This window comes from Misgurnus anguillicaudatus, unplaced genomic scaffold (assembly GCF_027580225.2).
Source record: "Misgurnus anguillicaudatus unplaced genomic scaffold, ASM2758022v2 HiC_scaffold_29, whole genome shotgun sequence".
Classification (NCBI taxonomy): Eukaryota; Metazoa; Chordata; class Actinopteri; order Cypriniformes; family Cobitidae; genus Misgurnus; species Misgurnus anguillicaudatus.
In genome coordinates this window covers 4,132,289-4,154,603 of record NW_027395279.1, presented here as the reverse complement: position 1 = coordinate 4,154,603, position 22,315 = coordinate 4,132,289, and the positions used below count along the sequence as shown (strand labels likewise).

Sequence of the window (22,315 nt, the reverse complement as noted above, 5' to 3'; positions counted from 1 at the left end):
GAGGCGAGTGAAAAGCATTGCGTAATATAAAAGTCACGCGTAGAAGACGGTTACTCAAAAACCAAAACAAAAATGAGTTTAAAACCACAACCAAGTGGATCAATGAAAAGAAAGCACAAAAGGACAGCTTTTCCTCACCATGCCAGTCAGCAATTGTGAAGGAGAATGCTCATTTTCTCTAATGGCAAGAGTAAAAAACAAACTAAGAAGCAAAATGTGTCAAGGACGTCTTTAATGGCCATTGAATGCAATCTTGTGAGGGAACTGGATTTTGATGATGTGTTGGAAGCGTTTTCTCTGAGGAAATCGAGAAAGATACCCCTCAGCTAAGGTAAATTTAAACCAACTTTTTTTTTATAATTATTTTTTGAGGCCAATTTTTTGCCTTAATTGATAGCCAGTATTTTTGAGAGACGACAGGAAAGTAGAGGGTGGAGAGAGGGGTATGGGATCGGCAAAGGACCTCGAGCCGGGATTCGAACTCGGGTCGCCGGAAGTGCGTTCGCACCATATGTCGGAGCGCTGCCCACTTCACCATCGGCTCCGACCAACTTTTTTTTTAAACCAACCTTTTTGTTCTAAGCTAGGGGCTGGAGACACCAAAACTTTTACGCCCGCGGCCGGCGCATGTTTTCAATTGATTCCAAAGGAAACTCTGCATTTTTCAAATAAGCAAGCAGCTAGCGGGTTTTTTCCGCGCTGAAAACCGGCGCTCAGGGTTTTATTCGCGCTCAGTGCTGAGCGTCAAGAGTTCAAAAATATTCAACTTTGAGTGAAAAGCTCCGCTCATCTTTTTGATGGAGTATGTTGTACAGTATGTTGACAGATACTAGTGAGATATAAATAAACCAATTTGTGGTGTGAAAGTACAGAATATTGTGTGCATTCTCTCCCCGCGTATTAGTGCCATTGTTAATCCTGTATGATGGGGCATACAGGCAGAGGCGAACCAACACTTGAGCCCTGTGCATACAGGTGCAACCCTGTTGCCCAAAAAAATGGTAAAGGGGGCCTTTGAGAGATCTGTGCCCAGGGCACATCATCGCCATAATCCGTCCCTGCCTGGAGCTGCGTGTGTCTGGTTCTTCGTCTGCAGCTCATATTGAGTTTCTGCACGAGAGCGCCCCCTGGCTTTTGGATGTAGCGGCATTTCACAGTAATTCATTGAGAAGCATAGCAAGGATCATCAGCCAATTTATTGGTGCACCCCTAATTTTGGTCAGTGTCTCTGCCTACCAACCACACTTTTTTGCCATGGTTTATGCATCTGATGGAGAACAAACTGTGCCATTTCTCTAATTAGGTTGCTCTGTATTTTGCACCTGGTTACTTTTGGCATATTTCTTGTGTTTATGTTTAAAATATTTTTTTTACTTTAAATGCAAAATACACTTATGTTTTTCCCAAACTATTTGTGTTGATTTGTTATATAAAGAAATGATTTACATAAAGTTTTCCGGACCTATGAAAATGATGAGAATTCAGATTTGGACCTTTGAATGTAAACTTTGAGAACCCCTGCTTTAAACCATAATGCGTAAGTTTTATTCTTATCCAAATACTTTTGTGGCCACTGTGGACCAACTGACAGTATACTGCTTTTGAGTTTGTGTTGCAAGTCTTTTCTGGCTCCTCCTCCATGTTTTAGACCAAATAATTTCCTGGCATAAATTCTTATCTGTTCAGTCTGAAGACTCACTACAGCTGTGTGTTAATCTCTTTTATTATGGCTTTAGTGGAAACACTTCTCCTGAATGTCTCCAGCACAGGAGCTTTACTCGCTGCTCTTCTGCTGCTTTTGGTTATTTATTTCTGCTTCAAGTCTCCAGAAGATGATCAAGAACCTCCAGGACCCAAACCACTGCCACTCGTGGGAAACCTGCATATTCTGGACCTTAAACAACTTCATGTGAGCCTCTGGAATGTGAGTAGGATTTTATATTTTTATTCATTTTAAAGATGTTTCCAATTACAATCGCAGTAGAATGGGTGTGTACAGCAGTTGTGCCTTTAGGGATTTTTATTGCAACTAATAGCAATACATTAAAAGCTTTCACTTACGTCTTACAAGTTTTAACAAGCATGTTTGTTAACCTCCCTGCTGAAAAAAACAGCATACCATCAAGACCAGAATATGTTGTGTTTTGGTGCTGGTTTGCTAGTGAACACCAGCTAAACCAGCATCAGCACCAGCTAAACCAGCACCAAACCAGCATTAGCACCAGCTAAACCAGCACCGAACCAGCTGGTGACCACCAGCTAAACCAGTATCAAACAAGCAGTGGCGGTCCTGGCTAGATTTACGCCCTGGGCGAACCATCCCTTGGACGCCCCCAGAAAAAAAAGAATTACCCCCAAATCCCGCCACCAACATGTATTATTTTATTATATATAATCTTAAATACAAAAAGGTAACAAGAACAGAGAAAAACAAGATAAATAAATGTAATACAGTATATAATAGGGTGGCCATTTCCATACAACCAAAAAGGAGGACACTTTGCGGCATTTAGTGAGGCAAGAATGATTGCATAGGACTCGCACCTACAATGTACTCGTAATACAATTTTGTCCATTATATCTATGGTATCATGATACAGTGATTCTGAAAAAGCCTAATCTATTCATTGCCGGACAATTTGATGTAGACCTATGTGTAAAAGAAGAGGCAAAAAAGTGTTTGTTCAAAGAATTTGTATTGTTTCAAAAACAAAGTGCACAGTGCCTGACAACACAAAATTTCTGGACTTCTGGAAATAAAATAAATAAAATAAATAAAATAATCTGGCAGACTGGCACAGTGCCAGAAAACATAACATATCTGGACTTCTGGAATACATAAACAAATAATTAATGCAAAAATAAAAAATACACATTGTAGTTCTTAGAAAAAAAAAACAGCAGCTCAGGCGACAACAGCACCTCTAGGGTCATCATGGCCACCAAGGCAAGCCCCCTTTGCCCCGGGCTTGTTCATCTCCTGCGGTACACATAAAACAGGGAGTGTTATCAGCCTTAAAACTCTGTATTGTTTTAAACCCAATACATATTTATGTTTCATATAGCCCATTCATAAAATCAAAATGCTGCATTAGAGATCAATTTGGCTTAAGAGGAAATGAGTGTAGCCTATATGCTTCATTAAATACAATACACTGTAAACTAGCTGCATCAGATTTGTGAACACACATAAGACTACATAGAACACATAAGACTAATGTACTCACCAAATAGTTGATTGTCTATCTGCAATACTTCTGCCCTTTCCTGGCGGCATCCAAGAGTTTTTTTGTTTCCAAGAAACTTCTTGTACACATCTGTGCAGGGAAAGGTGAAATTGACACAGACTTGGAGCTCAGCTTTGACGCTGTCCACATCCAGACGATTCCTCTCATTTCTCCATGCAGATGTCATCATTGAAAAGATTCGTTCTGTGTGTGCATTGCTGCATGGGATGGAGAAAATATAGGCACTGATCTTCCTGAGATTCACAAGTGGTTCTGCTGCTTTGGAAAACAGTTTCAGATATCGCTCTTCACTGTGGCAACCTTCCATTTCTGGAGAGGTGAAGGTAGCTTTCACCATGGCATATTCCTCATACAGTTCATCCATATCAATGTCTTTCAGATTGCAGACCTGGACAGCATCACTGTATTCTTCATATGACACAGCAGTTGTGAGGTCAAGCTTTGCCACTTTGCTATGAAAGCTGTTCTCAGAGAAGTCGTATCTTTCACTTATGTATTTCTTGGCTCTTTCATAGAAAACAAGAAAATCCTCCACACATTTATTTGCCAGGTAAGGGGGTAGCTGCTTGAGTTTGCTGTTCACAGTAAAGCCAAAGAACCTGTCTGTCATCCTTCTCTCAATTTTCTGTTTTAGTTCAGTCATTACCTTAAACACACACGTTATGCTGAACGATTTGGCCTCAAGTGCTTCAATTGTGTCTGAAAACACTTTTAGAATGTGACTGAGGAAAAGAAAATATGTCTCAGACACCTCATTGCTTTCCTCTCCAAAACATTTCCACAAAAACTGGGAGCATTGTTCCTCACCTTCCCTCTGAAAGTAGCTGGTCAGGGGCATCCAATACTTCAGTATTCTGTCTATAGATGGAAGCAGGGACAACCACCTTGTGACGACATGCCGTAGCAGGTTGCATTCTTCCACTTCCGCAAACTCACAGAATTCCTTTAACTGTGCTGTTCTGCTTGCTGACATGCTAAAATGGCTGTAAATTTTGAGCACAGCATTTTCAACATCAAAATTCAGGCTGCCTGCTGCATATCTTGTTGCATTGTGTAGGATATGGGCTAAACAGTTTGCAGGTAGCACATCCTTCTGAGCCAGTTTCAATTTCTGATAAACACTGTTGTGTTTTCCATAGTTGACACTGGCGTTGTCTGCTGCATATGCAGACATGTTTTTTACATCAAGACCAGAAATCTCCAGTTTAGCCAGAAGCTGGTTTGTTATAGCCTCTGAAGTTTCGTTGCTGTCACTATAAAAATCTAACAGTGCATGTTGCACACCTTCCTTAAAGTGAAAATATCTCAGTACAATAGGGAAACACTTGGTCGTACCTTTATTTGATGCGTCCGTTGCCACCGAAAACGGCAGATTGTTTAATTTGATGTAATCTGAGTGTATATATACGGAGTAGGGCGCTAGGACATTCTCACACAAAGCCTTAGCTTTTGATTTTCCACAGGTCATCCCCTTCGCTGTAGATGAGTCACTAAAGATCTCTCTGTCAACTTTTACCCCGCAGTCTACACTCCTGTATGATTGGTGATGCTTGACTGCATGATAGACTTTACAAAGCTCTGCAGCATAGATTTTTTCATCCTGAGGTGATCTTGCTTCTCGAAAAAATGACCTCAGGGAAGACGTACCTGCAGCTCGTCGATTACTTTTATGCTTTTCCGTGCCGGCATGTCGGTCAATGGCGGCTTTCCCTTGACTACTAACATCCACATCACAGCGACACAGTGTACAAAATCCATGAAAAGTGTCTTTACTGCTTTTTGCAATAAATTCGTGCTCTTTTGTCCATTCCGGATTAAACGAGGTCTGGCGTTTCGGCATGTTAACGTGATGATATGACGTAGCCAGCACATGGAGGCTTGTTTACGTTTTTAACCAATGATATTTCAGATATTTATTTGACACCGTTTTCAGCCAATCGTTTGTTTGACTAGAGATCTTACGGCATTACGCTCTGTTGCTGCGTGCGACGTCCTAATAAAGATTTTAGAGCGGGTTTTATGCTGATTAAGCAGCGCAACCCCAAAAAGGAGGACAAACAAGCGTCCGGCTTGAAGCTGCGCCGGACGCCGGACAGCGTGCTTAAAATCCGGACTGTCCGGCCAAAATCCGGACGAATGGCCACCCTAGTATATAAACACACACACACACTCCTCATCAGACTCCACAACCATGTCTGTGGCTGCTGTTGAAGTATCTGACTCCTCATTTTTGCCAGTGGGTGCTCTAACTTCAAAATATTTCAGAAATGCCCCTGAATTTACAATTAAGATCCAATATGTAAGTTAGATACACTTACATCACACATGCATCAGTTACCCAATTAAAATGACCATAACACACATTTTATTAGTTTATAGGATGTTAACAAATGCTAAGCATACACTACAAATTATTTAAAAAGCTATATCACTGTGTAGCTTACAAAATGGCATGTCAATTTATATTAGAAGTTATTTAAGTTCACATATAGCGTATAGCAATAAAAAATGACACAGTCAGGAGGTCTGTGTGAGTTTGCACTTGTTGTGTTGCAAACACAAACTAGACTGTGTGTTGCCTATGGGTGAATTTAGTTGCATGACATGGTGCCTCAATTCTAATAGTTGCTAGTTCAGCAAAACTAAAACAGAACAAAAAAACAGTCGTGTTCTGTGGCTAATAGCAACATATTAGCAAGAGAGCGAGGCTAATATAAATAACATTAGCTCGTAGAAATCGGCATACCTTTATCTTTTGCCCATTTTTCCTCATCTTCTTTTCTTATTTTTCTGATCTGGGCAACTTATGGCTTCTTTGGTCTTTTAATTTGATCCATGGCGTGATGATGATGAAGACTCGACATCATTAACTTTGCATTACATTTTGCCAACAACAACGTCCGTTCGCCCGTCAATCAACCGGTGTCACGTGACGTGAGTCACGTAGATGACTGACTCTACAGATTTTTTTCTCACAAAATCCAATTGATAACATGTTCGTAGGTATATGGGTCTATGTTAATTTTAGGAATGAAAAATAAAATGATTTTGGAAGCAGACGCAGCAGTTTGTGTTGTATGGCCTCTGGTCTGGGACCAGTCTATCCCTCACTCGCCCCCCTTAAGGCGAGCGAGCGTTTTGCAGTCGCAAGCTGTTTCCCCGCCCCTTTCTCCCGTGCCTCTTCTGACACGCACACAACCTGTGTATGACTCTTAGCACTAACTTGAGATGGAAATGAGCGTTTGTCTAAAAAAAACGCTTGGATTATTATTTTTTTTTTGAGTACGCTCGTGCACCCTCAAATAGATTGCGCCCATAGCAAAAACCGGCCCTGCAAACAAGCATAGACCAGCATAATTCCCATGCTGGTCCAGCAGGGGTGTGGATATTTGGAGAAATATTGATTAACTTTTATATGTTTACTTAAATTTTTTTGCAGAGAGGAGTAAAATTTAATACATTTTTATTCTAAACACAGTGATAGGAGCCACTGAGGGGGGTAAAGGTCTTCTTCTTTTTTTATGTTTAATGGCGGTTGGCAAACCAGCTTTTGGTGCATTTCCTCCACCTACTGGGATGGAGTGTGAATACATATTAAAGGAAAAACTCATTTCAAAAAACAAAAACAAACAAACAAACAAAAATATTTGTATAAATCCACACACAAAAATATTTGTATAAATGGAGACACCTGCTGGTCAAAAGCAACAAGATCTGTCCAAACATTTTACATTTTTTTACAAAGTAATAGTAAGACTCTAAGAAAAATATTATTTAACTTAATTAAGGCATTAAAGGCGGAGTCCATGATGTTTGAAAGCAAATGTTGATATTTGAAATCCCCTAAACAAACACGCCCCTACCCCAATAGAATCTGGACCTTCTGTTGATAGACCCGCCCCACACATACGCAACCCGGCAAGGATGTCAGTTAGTAGACACGCTCCTGATTGGCTATAAGTGTGTTTTGGTAGTCGGCCCGTCTTCTTTTCCAAAGCGTTTTTTTTTCAAATCGTGGACTCCGCCTTTAAGTAAAAGTGTATTCTGTGTTTTTAGGGCAAACAGATCAATAACACAACCTCATCTTTTAATTATGCACATGTTTGTCATAAAATTATGCACATGTTTGTCATGTTTGTCTGTCTATTAATTAAAAGTAGGTTAGTTCCCTAACCATATAAGACACTGGTCATTTGTGATCTCCCCATAGGCCCTTTTCCCAACTGATGCTGAGTTTACACCAACCGCGTTTCAGGCGTCAAAATCGCGTCTACCGCGCGTGGTTTGCCACTTGAACAATTTGGATGCATTCGCGCTTGTAGAGCAGAGTAGACACGCGGAAAAAGCAAGCATTTGATGCTCGTCAGAGGCAAACTCTGCTTCTTGTGGGAGGGGCAACTGTTGTGCGAGTGTCTGTTTGCAAGATGACTGATGTTGATTGTGCATTTATCAAAAGAGTTACCAGTTTGTATTTGGTAACCTTACTATAGGGGGGAAATAAACGACGCGGGTGTATTACAACTTACCAGGTTGCCCAATGTCCTTACTGATACTCTTCCAAGCGAGGTCCTTTTTATATCTGTCTCCTCTATAGAAATAAGAACTTGTGTCGTATAGCTCCGGGTACAGCTCCGGGTCGTATAGCACCACGCACAACGCTCAATTCGCGCCTTTCGCGCAAGCTTCACGCGCGAAAGAGGCGGAACTGTGTCTTCTGCGCCGCGCCGAACACCTCTTCCGTGCGTCAACGTGCTTTCACATTGACTTAACATTGAAATCACTCGCACTTCACGCCTCTACCACGGTTGGTGTAAATGCAGCATAAGTCACTCAACTTCCACTTTTCAGCAAAGCTGCAGGGCTTGACTTCCATTTCAGGCATTACACTGGACAATTGCCATTGACATGTGGGAATGCAACAACTCAAAGTCTGGATGATAAATTTAAGTTTATTAATATTTACTTATTTAATATTGTGTTATTGTGGTAACGTTATAGGTTATTTCTAAGTTAGCATTACATAACTGCCTTAAACAGTTTGAAAAGCAGGTAGTTATAACAACTTTAGCAACAGACATATACACTCACCAAAATGATTATTAGGAACACCATACTAATGCTGTGTTTGACCCCCTTTCGCCTTCAGAACTGCCTTAATTCTACGTGGCATTGATTCAATAAGGTGCTGAAAGCATTCTTTAGAAATGTTGGCCCATATTGATAGGATAGCATCTTGCAGTTGATGGAGATTTGTGGGATGCACATCCAGGGCACGAAGCTCCCATTCCACCACATCCCAAAGATGCTCTATTGGGTTAAGATCTGGTGACTGTGGGGGCCATTTTAGTACAGTGAACTCATTGTCATGTTCAATAAACCAATTTGAAATGATTCGAGCTTGGTGACATAGTGCAGTATCCTGCTGGAAGTAGCCATCAGAGGATGGGTACATGGTGGTCATAAAGGAATGGACATGGTCAGAAACAATGCTCAGGTAGGCCGTGGCATTTAAACAATGCCCAATTGGCACTAAAGTGTGCCAAGAAAACATCTTTCTCACCATTACACCACCACCACCAGCCTGCACAGTGGTAACAAGGCATGATGGATCCATGTTCTCATTCTGTTTACGCCAAATTCTGACTCTACCATCTGAACGTCTCAACAGAAATCGAGACTCATCAGACCAGGCCACATTTTTTTTCAGTGTACAACTGTCCTATTTTGGTAAGCTTGTGCAAATTGTAGCCTCTTTTCTTATTTGTAGTGGAGATGAGTGGTACCCGGTGGGGCCTTCTGCTGCTGTACCCAATCCGCCTGAAGGTTGTGTGTGTTGTGACTTCACAAATGCTTTGCTGCATACCTCGGTTGTAACGAGTGGTTATTTCAGTCAAAGTTGCTCTCCTATCAGCTTGAATCAGTCGGCCCATTCTCCTCTGACCCTTTAGTATCAACAAGACATTTTCGCCCACAGGACTGCCCCATACTGGATGTTTTTCCCTTTTCACACCACTCTTTGTAAACCCTAGAAATGGTTGTGCGTGAAACTCCCAGTAACTGAGCAGATTTCGAAAAACTGGCCCGTCTGGCACCAACAACCATGCCCTGCTCAAAATTGCTTAAATCACCTTTCTTTCCCATTCTGACATTCAGTTTGTAGTTCAGGAGATTGTCTTGACCAAGACCACACCCCTTAATGCATTGAAGCAACTGCCATGTGATTGTTTGATTAGATAATTGCAATAATAAGAACAGGTTTTCCTAATAATCCTTTAGGTGAGTGTATGTATCGTGAAGTTAAAACATGACCTAACTATTTGCCTTTTATATTTAAATGTGATTATGAAGTGAGTTTGGTTTTAATCCCTTTATTTGTCATGTTTTGATGGTGTGTTAGGCTTAAATAATAGCTGTTCTTTACACCTGTTGTCACGATGCTATTGGGATATGAGAGAGATGTTTTTAGGAATATTTACCTGTATGTTTCTTTTTGGAAGAAAGGCATTTGAAACAAAGTCAAAGTATAGGTGAAGTGAGACATTTTGATCAAAGAAAAGATTAATTAAACGCTGCATAGAAATTTGTGAGTAATTATAATAAAGACAAATGAGTGCAAATTAGATGCTCATAAGCAGTCTGAATAGGTGATAATGTGTGCCCTGTGCAGATCCTCTAAATGGGGCTGTCTGTCTGACAAACAATACATTGAATGAATGCTTAGAAGATGATTAAACAAACATTCTCTAAATAAATTCACATGACATTGTTTGAAGCAACACCTGTATACCTGGGTAACCTGAATTACACCTGGGTAACCGGGATCATATCTGAAAGGGTACAAAGTGTTTTGCTTCTTTTGTATTTTTCACAGGGTAATTATAATAAGGACAAAAGAATACAAATTAGATGCCCATAACCAGTCTGAATAGGTGATGTGTGCCCTGTGCAGATCCTCTAAATGGGGCTGTCTGACAAACAATACATTGAATGAATGCTTAGAAGATTAATAAACAAACATTCTCTAAATAATTTCACATGACATTGTTTTAAGCAACACCTGTATACCTGTGTAACTTGATTTACACCTGTGTAACCGGGATCATGTTTGAACGGGTACAAAGTGTTTTGCTTCTTTTGATTTTGTTTAGGGATGCACCGAATCCAGGATTCGGATTCGGCCGAATACTGGGCTTTTTCATGGGGTTCGGGTTCGGCCGAATCTTAGGGTGTTTTCACATATGGTTCAGTTTAAAAGAACCAAACCCAGTTTACTTAAAGTGAACCAGAAAAGGAACTACCTGAATGTGACCTCAGTCCTTTTGGTGTTCACAATATAGTGGACTCAAAAGAGGACCCAGTTCTTTTTTTGGTCCTCTTCAGAACTGAAGTGATCTCAGACCTTTTCTTGTTCACATCACAACTTCATAAGAACTTAGATCCCAGCTTTCTGTCCAGCAGTTGATTTTAATACAATGTCCAAACAACACGCAAAGCGGACCGGGACCTCATTGATTTCACATATCAAAAAGAAATCAAACCACAAAAGAACCCAAAAGCGACCGTACTCAGACCACCTCCTGATGTGGTCTGAGTTCGGTTCACTTCTGGGTGCTTTTAGGGGGGTCTGAGATCACTTGGTTTGTTCACATATACACCCTGAACTGCTCTGAGAGCGTTTGGAGGGCTCAAACGAACTAGGTGTGAAAACACCCTTAGATTTTTTTTTCCACCGAACCGAACCCTAAGCTTGAGTGCGCTGGTCGATGTCACGCGGCCGTTGATTACACACATCAGGTGCTGACGTGGAGATGAACAAGAATAGCAGATTAAACATAAAATCAAAATCAAGTGGCATTTTCTTTTCTGTGACTTAAGTTAATATTTCAGATTCAGAATCTGAAGTTTATTGATATTTCACTTCGGTTAGAAGAAAATATTTGTACTGATGATTGTAATTGTATGTGTTATTTGTGTTTCGATAGATGTCTCAATATTCTACATTAAAACAAATGTATTTTTTATTCGGGCTACTTGCATTCATTTCGGGCTACCAAAAACAAGAGTGCCTGCCCAAAGGGCTACCAGGGATTTAGAAATTTTGCGAGCCCTGTAATGGAATAAGGATGCGAGTAGGATTCGATATTCGGTTTCGGCCGAATCTTAAACAGTGGATTTGGTATTCGGCCGAACCCAATAAGTCTGGATTCCTAATTTTGTTACAGGGTGGAATGAAGGGTGAGCTAATACTAGTAATACTAATAAAAAAACTAGAGCACATGTTGAAGACTTTTACACATTGATATGGACTATGTCTGAAAATGTACATGTTTTGTTTTTTCCCAACAAAATATTTTTTATAAGTGCTTTTAATTTGTAATGTTATAATGTCAGACAGGATTGGAGTATAGATGCATGTCCCTTAACTTTAAACTTTTTCCTTGCTCTTGTTTACCGGTTCAGTTATCCAAGAAATATGGGTCAGTGTTCAAAGTTCATCTTGGACCCAAAAAGATTGTGGTTTTGGCCGGATACAAGACGGTTAAACAAGCACTAGTGAACCAGGCTGACGAATTTGGGGAAAGAGACATAACACCCATATTCCAAGACATCAATAAAGTACACGGTAAGACATCACTTCAACCGTTTTACTGTTGACTATCAGTTAAACAAATTATTTTAATTTATTTCTATTTGTTTGTTTTCTGTTGCTCTGTAATTTGAGAAAAAATGTTTCAATGTTATATAATTCCAATGCATAAAGGTATCAAGGCACGTCTGAATCCGATGTTAGGTTTACTTCCTGTCTCCTGAGACTCCTGAGACAATAGCCGCTTTTGCACTATCGGGCCTGTGCGAGCCAGGGTTTTAAACGTGCCTCAGGGAGCCAATAGCCTCCATCCTCCAGCTTCTTAACCAAAATCAAGACGCGTTTGCATTGTCAGACCAATAGCGCGACAGCGCTTCAGAAAACCCCGCCCTTAATACACCTTCCTGGATCTAACGTCACACAATTCACAAAAATTGTGTTTCAACTGAACTGGTCGTCTCTCCAATGCCATCGGCTGTGGCACAGCTTGGCCAACCTGATTAACGTCCAGCAGTTGCTGGAGGTTTTGACACCCCAATGCTGGGAAAGATGGTTGTGGGGCCTCCCTGACGGGGGTGCTGGCTTCAGTGTGCTGGCGCTCTCTCACTAGGCTCCCTCGCCTGTAGGTACCGGGTTGAGTTTGAAGGGGCTGGCCCTTTCCTTAGTCTGCTAGCATGCCAGCGAGAACAATCGCTCATCAAGAATGTGGCAGACTGTAACTTACGATCCACCTGGATGAGTTTAGACCAAAACTATGCCATTTTGCTGCTACAATGAATATTACTATTAATATATTCAATTTAAAGGGTTCTGGTTGCAATGTTTATTAAAAGGTTTGTTTTTTGACAAATTCATCATCTAATTCTGTAAGGTTTTGGTATCGGATGAACCCAGACACAGATCACAGATGAATATATAGATAATTTATTTAACACAAAACAGAAAAACAAAAACCCACGAGGGAGCAAAAGAGAACAAGATGAATAAGACACTAAACTGACACTGAATTAGACAATATATAACACTAAACTGCATAAATAACAAGACAAGATAACACTAGGCACAAACATACTCTTTGATATTTACAAGAACACAGGACTGGAACAGGGAAGAAACAAAACACATGTGTAAAGAACATCAAACACAAGGACTGTAAATAGGGACAAAATAAATTACATACACCTGGAAATCATTACAAGTAAGGGATCAGGTAAAATGTGACGAGACCCGGGAAATACGTGTCCAGAAAAAAACAATACTAAAACCATGCATCTCCCACATAAAACATGGTACTGTCAGAACCCTGTCACAATGAACTAGATGTAATACAAGACAAGATCCTGACAGGATCCTGACAGTACCCCCCTTAAGGAGCGGCTACCAGACGCTCCTCAGGGGGAACACTAAACACGAGACATAACAGACTGTATACAAGACAAGAACCATGAGAACATTACAAACACTAACAGGGGCAAACAGGCAAGAACAAGATCAGGATTGGGGTGCGACAAAAAAATAACAAACAAGGGAGGGGGGTGGGGGAACAAAAGAGTTTAGGTGGTGGTCCGGGGTGGGAAGGAGTCCTAGGTGAAGCAGTGGGAGTCCGTGGAGGTCTTGTGGAGGACCTGGGAGGCTTGACATGGGTTCTTGGGGGAAATAACTCAGTGGCAGAACAGAAGGGAACAGGATTAGAGGGTTGAAGGGGAACAGGGACCAACAAAGGGGGCACTGCGGACAGCCGGAGAGTCGAGACGGGGAAGGTTGCAGCTGGCAGGAGATGCGTGGGCTGCGCAGGCGGCTGTGGCTGCGCGGGCTGTGCTAGATCTGTTGGCTGCAGCAGCTGCGCTGGCAGCAAGAGCTTTGGCGCAGAGACAGGGGTTTCAGCTATCTGAGGAGTCGGTGCGGGCCCAGGAGAAGATGGTGAACAGGAAGCTCCCTTCTTCCTCTTCTTTCTCCTAGGTCATGGGGCAGAGAGTGCCGAAGGGAGAAGAGGCACTGTGGCGGGAAAGACAGACTCTGAGGAGGACCCCCCAGACGTCAACTCCCAGGAGATCCTCCTCTCACGCTTCCCACGAAGCGACACTGGTGGGGGGAGCTCTCTGGGGACGAAGAGGGAAGACTCGGGTTGCCAAAAGCTAATACTCCCAAGGCTAGACTCTACGGGATGGATGACAGCAGGACAGGTTGAGTGACTCTGGTGGGACCCCTGGACTCCTCTCGGTGCATCGTGTACTGGAGCTGATCCACAAAGCCCAGGGGTCTGAACATCCTCATTTCCGAGGGAGTGAGAGGTTCGTTGAGGCAGCGGTTGAAGATAGTCTATAATTCTGCCTCATCGAACCCGGAGTCTCCAGCTGCCACGTGGAACACAAGGGCGAAGGATCATACAGCAGCCTCCTCCTGTCAGAGGCTGAAAAGCTGGTGAGCTTGCTGGCTCCTTTGGACGCCTGGTGAAATAATTATCCTGGTCCGCTGGGTTCTGTATTGACACGTGCTTTCTGTGAGGTTTTGGTATCGGATGAACCCCAGACGCAAACCACAGATGAATATACAGATAATTTATTTAACACAAAACAGAAAAACAAAAACCCACGAGGGGGCAAAAGAGAACAAGATGAACAAGACACTAAACTGACACTAAATTAGACAAAATATATATATAACACTAAACGGCACAAATAACAAGACAAGATAACACTAGGCACGAAAATACTTTTTGATATAAACTAACAAGAACACAGGACTGGAACAGGGAAGAAACAATACGCACGTGTAAAGAACATCAAACACAAGGACTTTAAATAGGGACAAAATCAATTACATGCACCTGGAAATCATTACATGTAAGGGATCAGGGAAAAAGTGACGAGACCCGGGGAATGCGTGGCCAGAATAAACCAATACTAAAACCACGCATCTCCCACATAAAGCATGGTACTGTCAGAACCCTGTCAAAATGAACTAAATGTAATACAAGACAAGATCCTGACAGGATCCTGACAAATTCACTTAATTCGCAATTCAAAAAGGAAACATGGTGCACATGTCACTAAGACAAGCAGCAGGTGTTCGATTTGTCGGCCTCATCTTCAACTCCTCCCTTGACTGCAACCGGCAAACCTCGCCGAATGGTCTGCACAGCGCCAAATGAACTCAAACACACCTATTGCCTCATGAGGCAACAAGTCAGTGGCCTAAGCTTTCAGTCGCAGCCAATACATACTTAAGATAGAGGGATTAAAGTATGGACTAGCTTTTGGAAACAAATTAGACAAGCTAAACAAAGCTTTAAAGAAGGATTGAATCAGTATAATTTGTTAAACTTGGTTGTATGTAAGTTTAAGTTTTATAAAAGCTATTACAGAGTAAAAGATTACATATCAACAAAATGTATGAAAATGTCAAATGTCACAAACTAATAGAGGCACTTTTTCCTGCAGGAATCATCTTTACAAATGGTGATAAGTGGAAAACCCTGAGAAGATTTGCTCTCTCAACTCTTCGAGACTTTGGGATGGGAAAGAAACTGAGCGAAGAGATAATTATTCAGGAGACGCGATATCTGCGGGACGTTTTTGAGACCTTCCAAGGTATATCAACTACAGTGTACAGTTCATAAATGCCAATTTGAGTGCTGATGTTTAACAAAATCTGATCTTTGTTTCTGTATCTCTTGCAGGAAATCCTTTTAATACAATCCAGCCAGTAAATTATGCCGTTTCTAACATCATCTCAGCTATTGTTTATGGAAAACGGTTCGAATATGAGGATCCAAAGTTTAACGAAATGGTTGACAGGGCAAACCAGATAATCCGCATGATGGGCTCTGCTTCCATAGAGGTTCCTATTTAGCCTTAATTAAGATGTTTGTGGAATTTATATGATCACATCTTTAAAAATGTGCAGTAATAGCTTGTGTTTCATTTATTTTCATTAAAGGTGCAATGTGTAACTTTTTAGGATCTCCTGAATAATGAATCCTTTTACATCCCACGTGGTCAAATAGCCTGCGCACGCATTTTAGCAATGGAAGTGGAGTTGTTATATATATATATATTTATACCACGGGTCTGTTGAATGCTGCATTCTGATTGGCTGAGAAATGTTCTATGGGTGTTGATTATTTTTCTGTAAACCGCACACCTAACTTGTTAAATGTCTTAAAAAAAGGGGCACCAGAGCAATGTTTGTGGTAATCGTGGTAAAAGCGGAATAATTGACTCCGGTCCTTTGAATTATTTGAAAATAATGCACACATGTGGTGTAACGGCACTCCGCTTCGCGTCGTGCCGCATTACCACCTTGGTGTGCATTATTTTCTTATAATTCAATGGCCCGTCGTCAATTATTCCTTACATAATATACACTCACCTAATGGGTTATTAGAAACACCATACTAATACTGTGTTTGGCCCCCTTTCGCCTTCAGAACTGCCTTAATTCTACATGGCATTGATTCAACAAGGTTGAAAGCATTCTTTAGAAATGTTGTCCCATATTAATAGGATAGCATCTTGCAGTTGATGGAGATTTGTGGGATGCACATCAAGGGCACAAAGCTCCCGTTCCACCACATCACAAAGATGCTCTATTGGGTTGAGATCTGGTGACTGTGGGGGCCATTTTGGTAAAGTGAACTCATTGTCATGTTCAAGAAACCAATTTGAAATAATTTGAGCTTTGTGACATGGTGCATTATCCTGCTGGAAGTAGCCATCAGAGGATGGGTACATGGTGGTCATAAAGGGATGGACATGGCGAGAAACAATGCTCAGGTAGGCCGTGCATTTTTGGTAAGCTGGTCCAAATTGTTGCCTCTTTTTCCTATTTGCAGTGGAGATGAGTGGTAACCGGTGGGGTCTTCTGCTATTGTAGCCCATCCACCTCAAGGTTGTGTGTGTTGTGGATTCACAAATGCTTTGCTGCATACCTTGGTTGTAATGAGTGGTTATTTCAGTCAAAGTTGCTCTTCTATTAGCTTGAATCAGTCGGCCCATTCTCCTCTGACCTCTAGCATCAACAAGGCATTTTAACCCACAGGACTGCCGCATTCTGGATGTTTTTCCCTTTTCACACCATTCTTTGTAAACCCTAGAAATGGTTGTGCATGAAAGTCCCAGTAACTGAGCAGATTGTGAAATACTCAGACCGGCCCGTCTTTATTCTGAATCAACTTTATAAGCCAGGTGCTGGTGTGGATACAGGTAATAGCACTTTTTACAGGCAGACAGAGGTGAGTATACGAGGATGGCTCTCCTTCTAAACAAAATAAACACAGCAAAGGGGGAACAGCTTATGTCTTCAAGGAATCACTTTTTAGGCCAGGTGATAGTGTGAGTACAGGTAACGACACTCCTTACAGGCGGGCAGAGGTGGGTATATGAGGATGGCTCTCCTTCTAAACAAAATAGACACAGCAAGGAGGGAGACAGCTTGTGCCTGTAATAGATCAACTTTAGGCCAGGTGAGAGTGTGAATACAGGTAATGTCACTTCTTGCAGGCAGGCAGAGGGAAATATACGAGGATGGCTTTCCTTCTAAACAAGTAACACAGCAAAGATGGAGACACTCACATTTTCAATGGATCAACTCCAATCCTGATGGTAACAGGTTTGCAAGGAAAATACTCTTTCCTGACCGAGTTCTCCGCCAGTCAACCGAAAATCATGTGATTGTGATTATGCAGGTAGTCACTTTTCCCCCGTCCAGCTCTGTAACATACACTCCAATACTGATTAATTAGATTCGCCACTCTTGCTGTTAAACGGTACTCCCAGTCAAGGGCACAAACACTAGAAAAACTCATGCTCTACACTCTCAGGTATTTAGCAAACCAAAACCAAAAAGGTATTCAGTGTGTGAAAATAATTTTCACACACTGCAGATATCCAAATAATCACAGTGACCTAGGGCTTTTTGTCCATAGCCCCAACCGGATCCCGTGTCCTGGCGTCAGAGTGACTTGTAAGCAGCTATAAGTGGAGTAAGCATAAACAGCACTGTATTCGTAAGAAGGAGGTTTCGTCTTCCACACTTCTCTCCTCAACCATAACACAGGAAGTGGCCAACCAAAGACAGAACTGGGCAATATAAACAATGACCAAAGCCCATTCTCAGCAGTTATGTGCACATCCGTTCTTCGTCTCTCATAAATCCTGTATTGTAGAAGTTACTCCTTTTCCTACTTCCAGTCGATAGAGCTCCGTCTCCACCGCAATTCTGCCTTCTCCGAACTCACTCACTGTCACTCTCTCTCTCTCTCTCTCTCTCTCTCTCTCACACACACACTCTCTCTGTCTCTCTCTCTCTCTCACCCTCACACCAAACGCTTCCGTCTCCCTACAAAAGAAAGAAAGAAAAACTCTTCCTCTCCTCTTCAAAGAGTCCTTTTGTATACCATCCTCCGTCTGCATGCCTCAATCACTGATCGCCGCTCTCTGCTCGGACACCTGAGGCTTATTTCCTTATTAGATTTCTCATCTGAGCAGCCGGAACTGATCGTGTGTTACACCAAAATTTTCCCGGCTGGAAACATCCTCCTCAAAAAGAGTTCCGCCTGTCTTTTGTCACTCCGTGACATGTACGTATTTAATTTGATCATGATGGCAACGAGATGTGGTTTATTGCATTTTGCTGTAACATGTAAATTTTTTCCTGGAGCTAAAGCTTTTCATCGAGTTCTCAACAATAAAATTATTAATATAACCCTCCAATGCATAGTTAAGACCCTTTTGGTGACTTTGGCTGATGGTTAATTGTGTAAGAAATTGTGACGATTATTACGATTATTTGGGCTTTGATGGTTATGATGATTAATTTACTGTTTTTATGCTTTGACATTTAATTCTCAAACATTTTTGTTTGTTCATGAAATAATTTTCACACATTGTTGTGATTATTTAAATTAAATCTTTTGCAAGGTTTATCTGGCAGTAAATATTATAACATTTAAAAGTAATCTGATATGGTCTCATTTATACGGGCGCTGCAGCTCCCCCTTGTGTTTTTTTAGAGAGATGTGCAATCATTGCGGTGATCGGAAATCATTGGGATGAGGTCAAACAATTGCAATGAGACGACTATTTTATCATTGTGACAACCCTATCCTCCTGTGACAGCTGCCGTAGTGCCCATCACCAAATATTGATTGTTTGTCTGAGTGAGTGGAGGGGGTGTGGCTTGGCCGCATGAAAATACTGGGATGTGTTCTTGATATCGAAGATGCATCAAGTGCAGACTTGCACGTTGAAATCGCTTTAGGGCCCAGAAGTCTTTGCGGCAAAACAATGGCGGAGGACAGGTGACCAACAGGAAGATTGCACGCATCTCAATTCTCAGAAGTGTGTTCTCGTGACCTTCTGAGTTTGTTCTTCCAAGGTCGCCTAGCAAGACCGATCTCCACGAGAATGCAAGTCCGTCCTTTTCGTTCTTGGAATTGAGAAACAGCCTATGTTGCAGCTACCTTAGCTTGTCTTTGCGTTTTAAAATTGAGTGTGGTTGCAATTTGCATCACACCAGTAGATGCAGCTAAAAACACATTAAACCTTTAAAACAAATTCTGTATGTCTCTACCATCTGTAGTACCATGTATTGACTGTAAATCTGCAACAAATTTGCATAATTGTTCTGTAAATTTTACAACAATGCAGAATTGTGAAAAGCCAGTCTGATCTCCTAATGTTTATGTTGTATTTTATCGTGTGGCTCCACCTGCAGATCTACAACGTGTTTCCAGTACTTAGGCCGTTGCTGAAGACCTGGAGACTGCTAATGGAAAGTTTGGAGAAATACCATGCTGAAATACAGGTGCTGGTGGATCGCTTGCGGAAGACTTTAAACCCTCTCGACTGCAGAGGATTAGTTGATGCCTTCCTCATCCAAAAACAAAGCTTAGAGGTAGAATATCATGAATTTATATATCAAATGTGTGGGTAAATGTACGTATGTTTAAAACTAATTCTCACTCTAAATAATAATAAAGCATGTTTTTGGTGGTTTTAACAGAAATCTGGAGAAAATAATTCCCAATTTAATGATCTGAACCTGCTCATGATTGTGTCAAACCTGTTTGCTGCCGGTACTGACACCACCGGTACAACACTACGCTGGGGTTTACTGCTCATGGCCAAATATCCTCAAATACAAGGTTATAGCAGGTCAAACTGTTCTCTTTATATTTACAAAAGTAAGATAAGATATTAAACATTTTCTATGTGATCTTCTGGATCATAGATCGGGTTCATGAGGAAATTGACAGGGTGCTTGATGGACGTGAACCGGTTACAGAGGACAGGAAGAATTTACCTTACACAGACGCTGTGATCCATGAAATCCAGAGACTGGTGAATATATTGCCCATGAGTCTGCCACATGAAACCAGCTGTGATGTGAACTTCAATGGATATCTCATCAAGAAGGTCCGTCTTGTTCGTATTGTATTAAATTCACACTTTACAGTCTGTTGTCCAGCTTAACTTATCAAAAGTTTGTGTCATTAGTTTCTCTGAATTTACTTACAGCCTTTTGTTTTTCAGTTGCTTCCGGACAAGTACAGACCAAAATCCAGTATAGACCCCAGTATTTAGCACACTAATGTAGTCTGTGTTTTTTCCTGAAATCTAGGGGACGTGTGTTCTGCCACTGCTGTATTCTGTTTTGAGAGATGAGAGCGAGTGGGAGACGCCCGACACTTTTAACCCTGAACACTTCCTCAATGAGAACGGTCAGCTGATCAAACGTGACGCTTTCATGCCCTTCTCTGCAGGTAATAAACTTTGCTATTCACATCAAAATCAATTTGACTTATGTTGTTTAACAATTATGTTGTTACAAACGCATTCCCATCTTTTCTCTCAGGTCGCAGGATTTGTTTAGGAGAGGGTTTGGCCAGGATGGAGCTCTTTCTGTTCTTCACTTCTCTTCTTCAGTGTTTTCACTTCACTCCTCCACCTGGAGTCTCTGAAGATGAATTGGATCTCACACCAGTTGTGGGTCTCATATTGAACCCCTCACCACACAAACTGTGTGCAGTCAGTAGGGCAGGAAAACACAACCTCAGGTTATAAATAAATTTGCAGAATAACTAGTTCAGTATATACCTAATGATTGTAAAACATAAAGACTCTTACAGTGGGTCTAGTGACTTCTTTTTTGAGTGCAAAGCTCATTGAAACATGTATTTAGCCTGTCATGTGTGTCAAAATATGTGTTTGTCTGTCATGTGAATCTATGTGCATCATGTGAAAATATGAGCTTCCTGCAGACACTTCAAAGGGGTTTATGATAAAAGAGGCGCTCACGTTTGCCAGATACGCATTACATTTCATGTGTAATCAGAGTTTAGTGTTAAGTTTGCAAGTATTTTGTAAACATAAGTGTCTCTTTCTCATAAACCCTTTCGACGTTTGTGCAGCAGGGATGTATTTTTACAAGAAGCACAATGCACATAATTTGAAATTGCACCAATCGGAAGAGAAGTCACCGGCTACCACTGGACACTTGTATCCCATTATAAGACTCTTAGACTATTATATTATCTCATTAGCTTTTACATTACACATATACATTCTTTGCCTAAACATATTCAATTGTATTTCAAGTTGGTGTAAAAATGTATATGCTTTTGAAATATATGCAGATCATTTATGCATTTGACAGATACTTGTATGCAAACTGACTTACAGGGCATTTAAGCTACACATTTATCAGTATTTGTATTCACTGGGAATCAAACCCATGACCTTCTCGCTATTAACCCAATGATCTAGCAGTTGAGCACAGAAACATGATCTTTTTGCAATGATTAAATAAAATACTCTTCAAGAGAAAATCAAATCAGCTTCATTTGTATTTTGATCAGAAAACTGCTAATCAGTCACGACTTTTGCTCATTTCACCACAGTTTCTTCATTATGTGCATAAAATAAGTCAGAAATCTTTAACTCTTTCCCCGCCAGCGTTTAAAAAAAAAAGTTGCCAGCCAGCACCAGCATTTTTCATAATTTTCACAAAAATGTAATGCCTTTCAGAAAATGTTGTTCTTTAAATATATAAAAAACAATATATCAAATGAAAGAACAGAAAAAAATTCATCCTAGCTTCATTAGTTCTCTTTTTATTACCTCTCAAATATGGGTAGGTTTCTTCAAAAACACCCACTTTTGAGAAAAAGCTGAGATAATTCCATTTTTTGTGAGGGACTTTCGATAGAGATCAGATGCAGAGCGATCTTTAAAACATACACAAAGTTCTTTCTCTTTCACGTGAGGCGCTACTTCCGGGTTGTATAAGTTGCGGTGGATAATAGCGGTATTGCGGAAAGCCGGAATTTCTCGTCATTGGCAGGGAAGCGTTTTCTCTTTATTGACGAGTTATCTCGTCAATTGTGGCGAAAGAGTTAAATGAGCTGATGCTGCTTCCTGCTGGACATTTGTTACAAAATCAAACCTGGTATGATAAAAGAGACAAGTGTGATACACAT

The 22,315-nt window shown here is 41.1% G+C and overlaps 1 protein-coding gene across 1 annotated transcript; it reads left to right on the top strand.

Annotated features, from left to right (window-relative positions):
* Positions 1 to 1,665: 1,665 nt before the first annotated feature.
* LOC141362863 (cytochrome P450 2K1-like) lies at positions 1,666 to 21,927 on the top strand. Its single transcript, XM_073865122.1, has 9 exons — positions 1,666 to 1,924; positions 11,709 to 11,871; positions 15,276 to 15,425; positions 15,515 to 15,675; positions 19,552 to 19,731; positions 19,840 to 19,981; positions 20,068 to 20,252; positions 20,458 to 20,599; positions 20,692 to 21,927. The coding sequence occupies exons 1-9, from the start codon at positions 1,727 to 1,729 to the stop codon at positions 20,898 to 20,900; spliced, it is 1,530 nt and encodes a 509-aa protein (XP_073721223.1). The 5' UTR covers positions 1,666 to 1,726; the 3' UTR covers positions 20,901 to 21,927.
* The last annotated feature ends 388 nt before the right edge of the window (positions 21,928 to 22,315 follow it).

Coding starts and splice junctions, on each gene's coding strand:
- LOC141362863 (XM_073865122.1), top strand. CDS start 1,727: ATGGCTTTAGTGGAAACACTTCTCCTGAATGTCTCCAGCACAGGAGCT. Junction 11,872..15,275: donor AGACATCAATAAAGTACACG/GTAAGACATCAC, acceptor TTTTTCCTGCAG/GAATCATCTTTACAAATGGT. Junction 15,426..15,514: donor CGTTTTTGAGACCTTCCAAG/GTATATCAACTA, acceptor TATCTCTTGCAG/GAAATCCTTTTAATACAATC.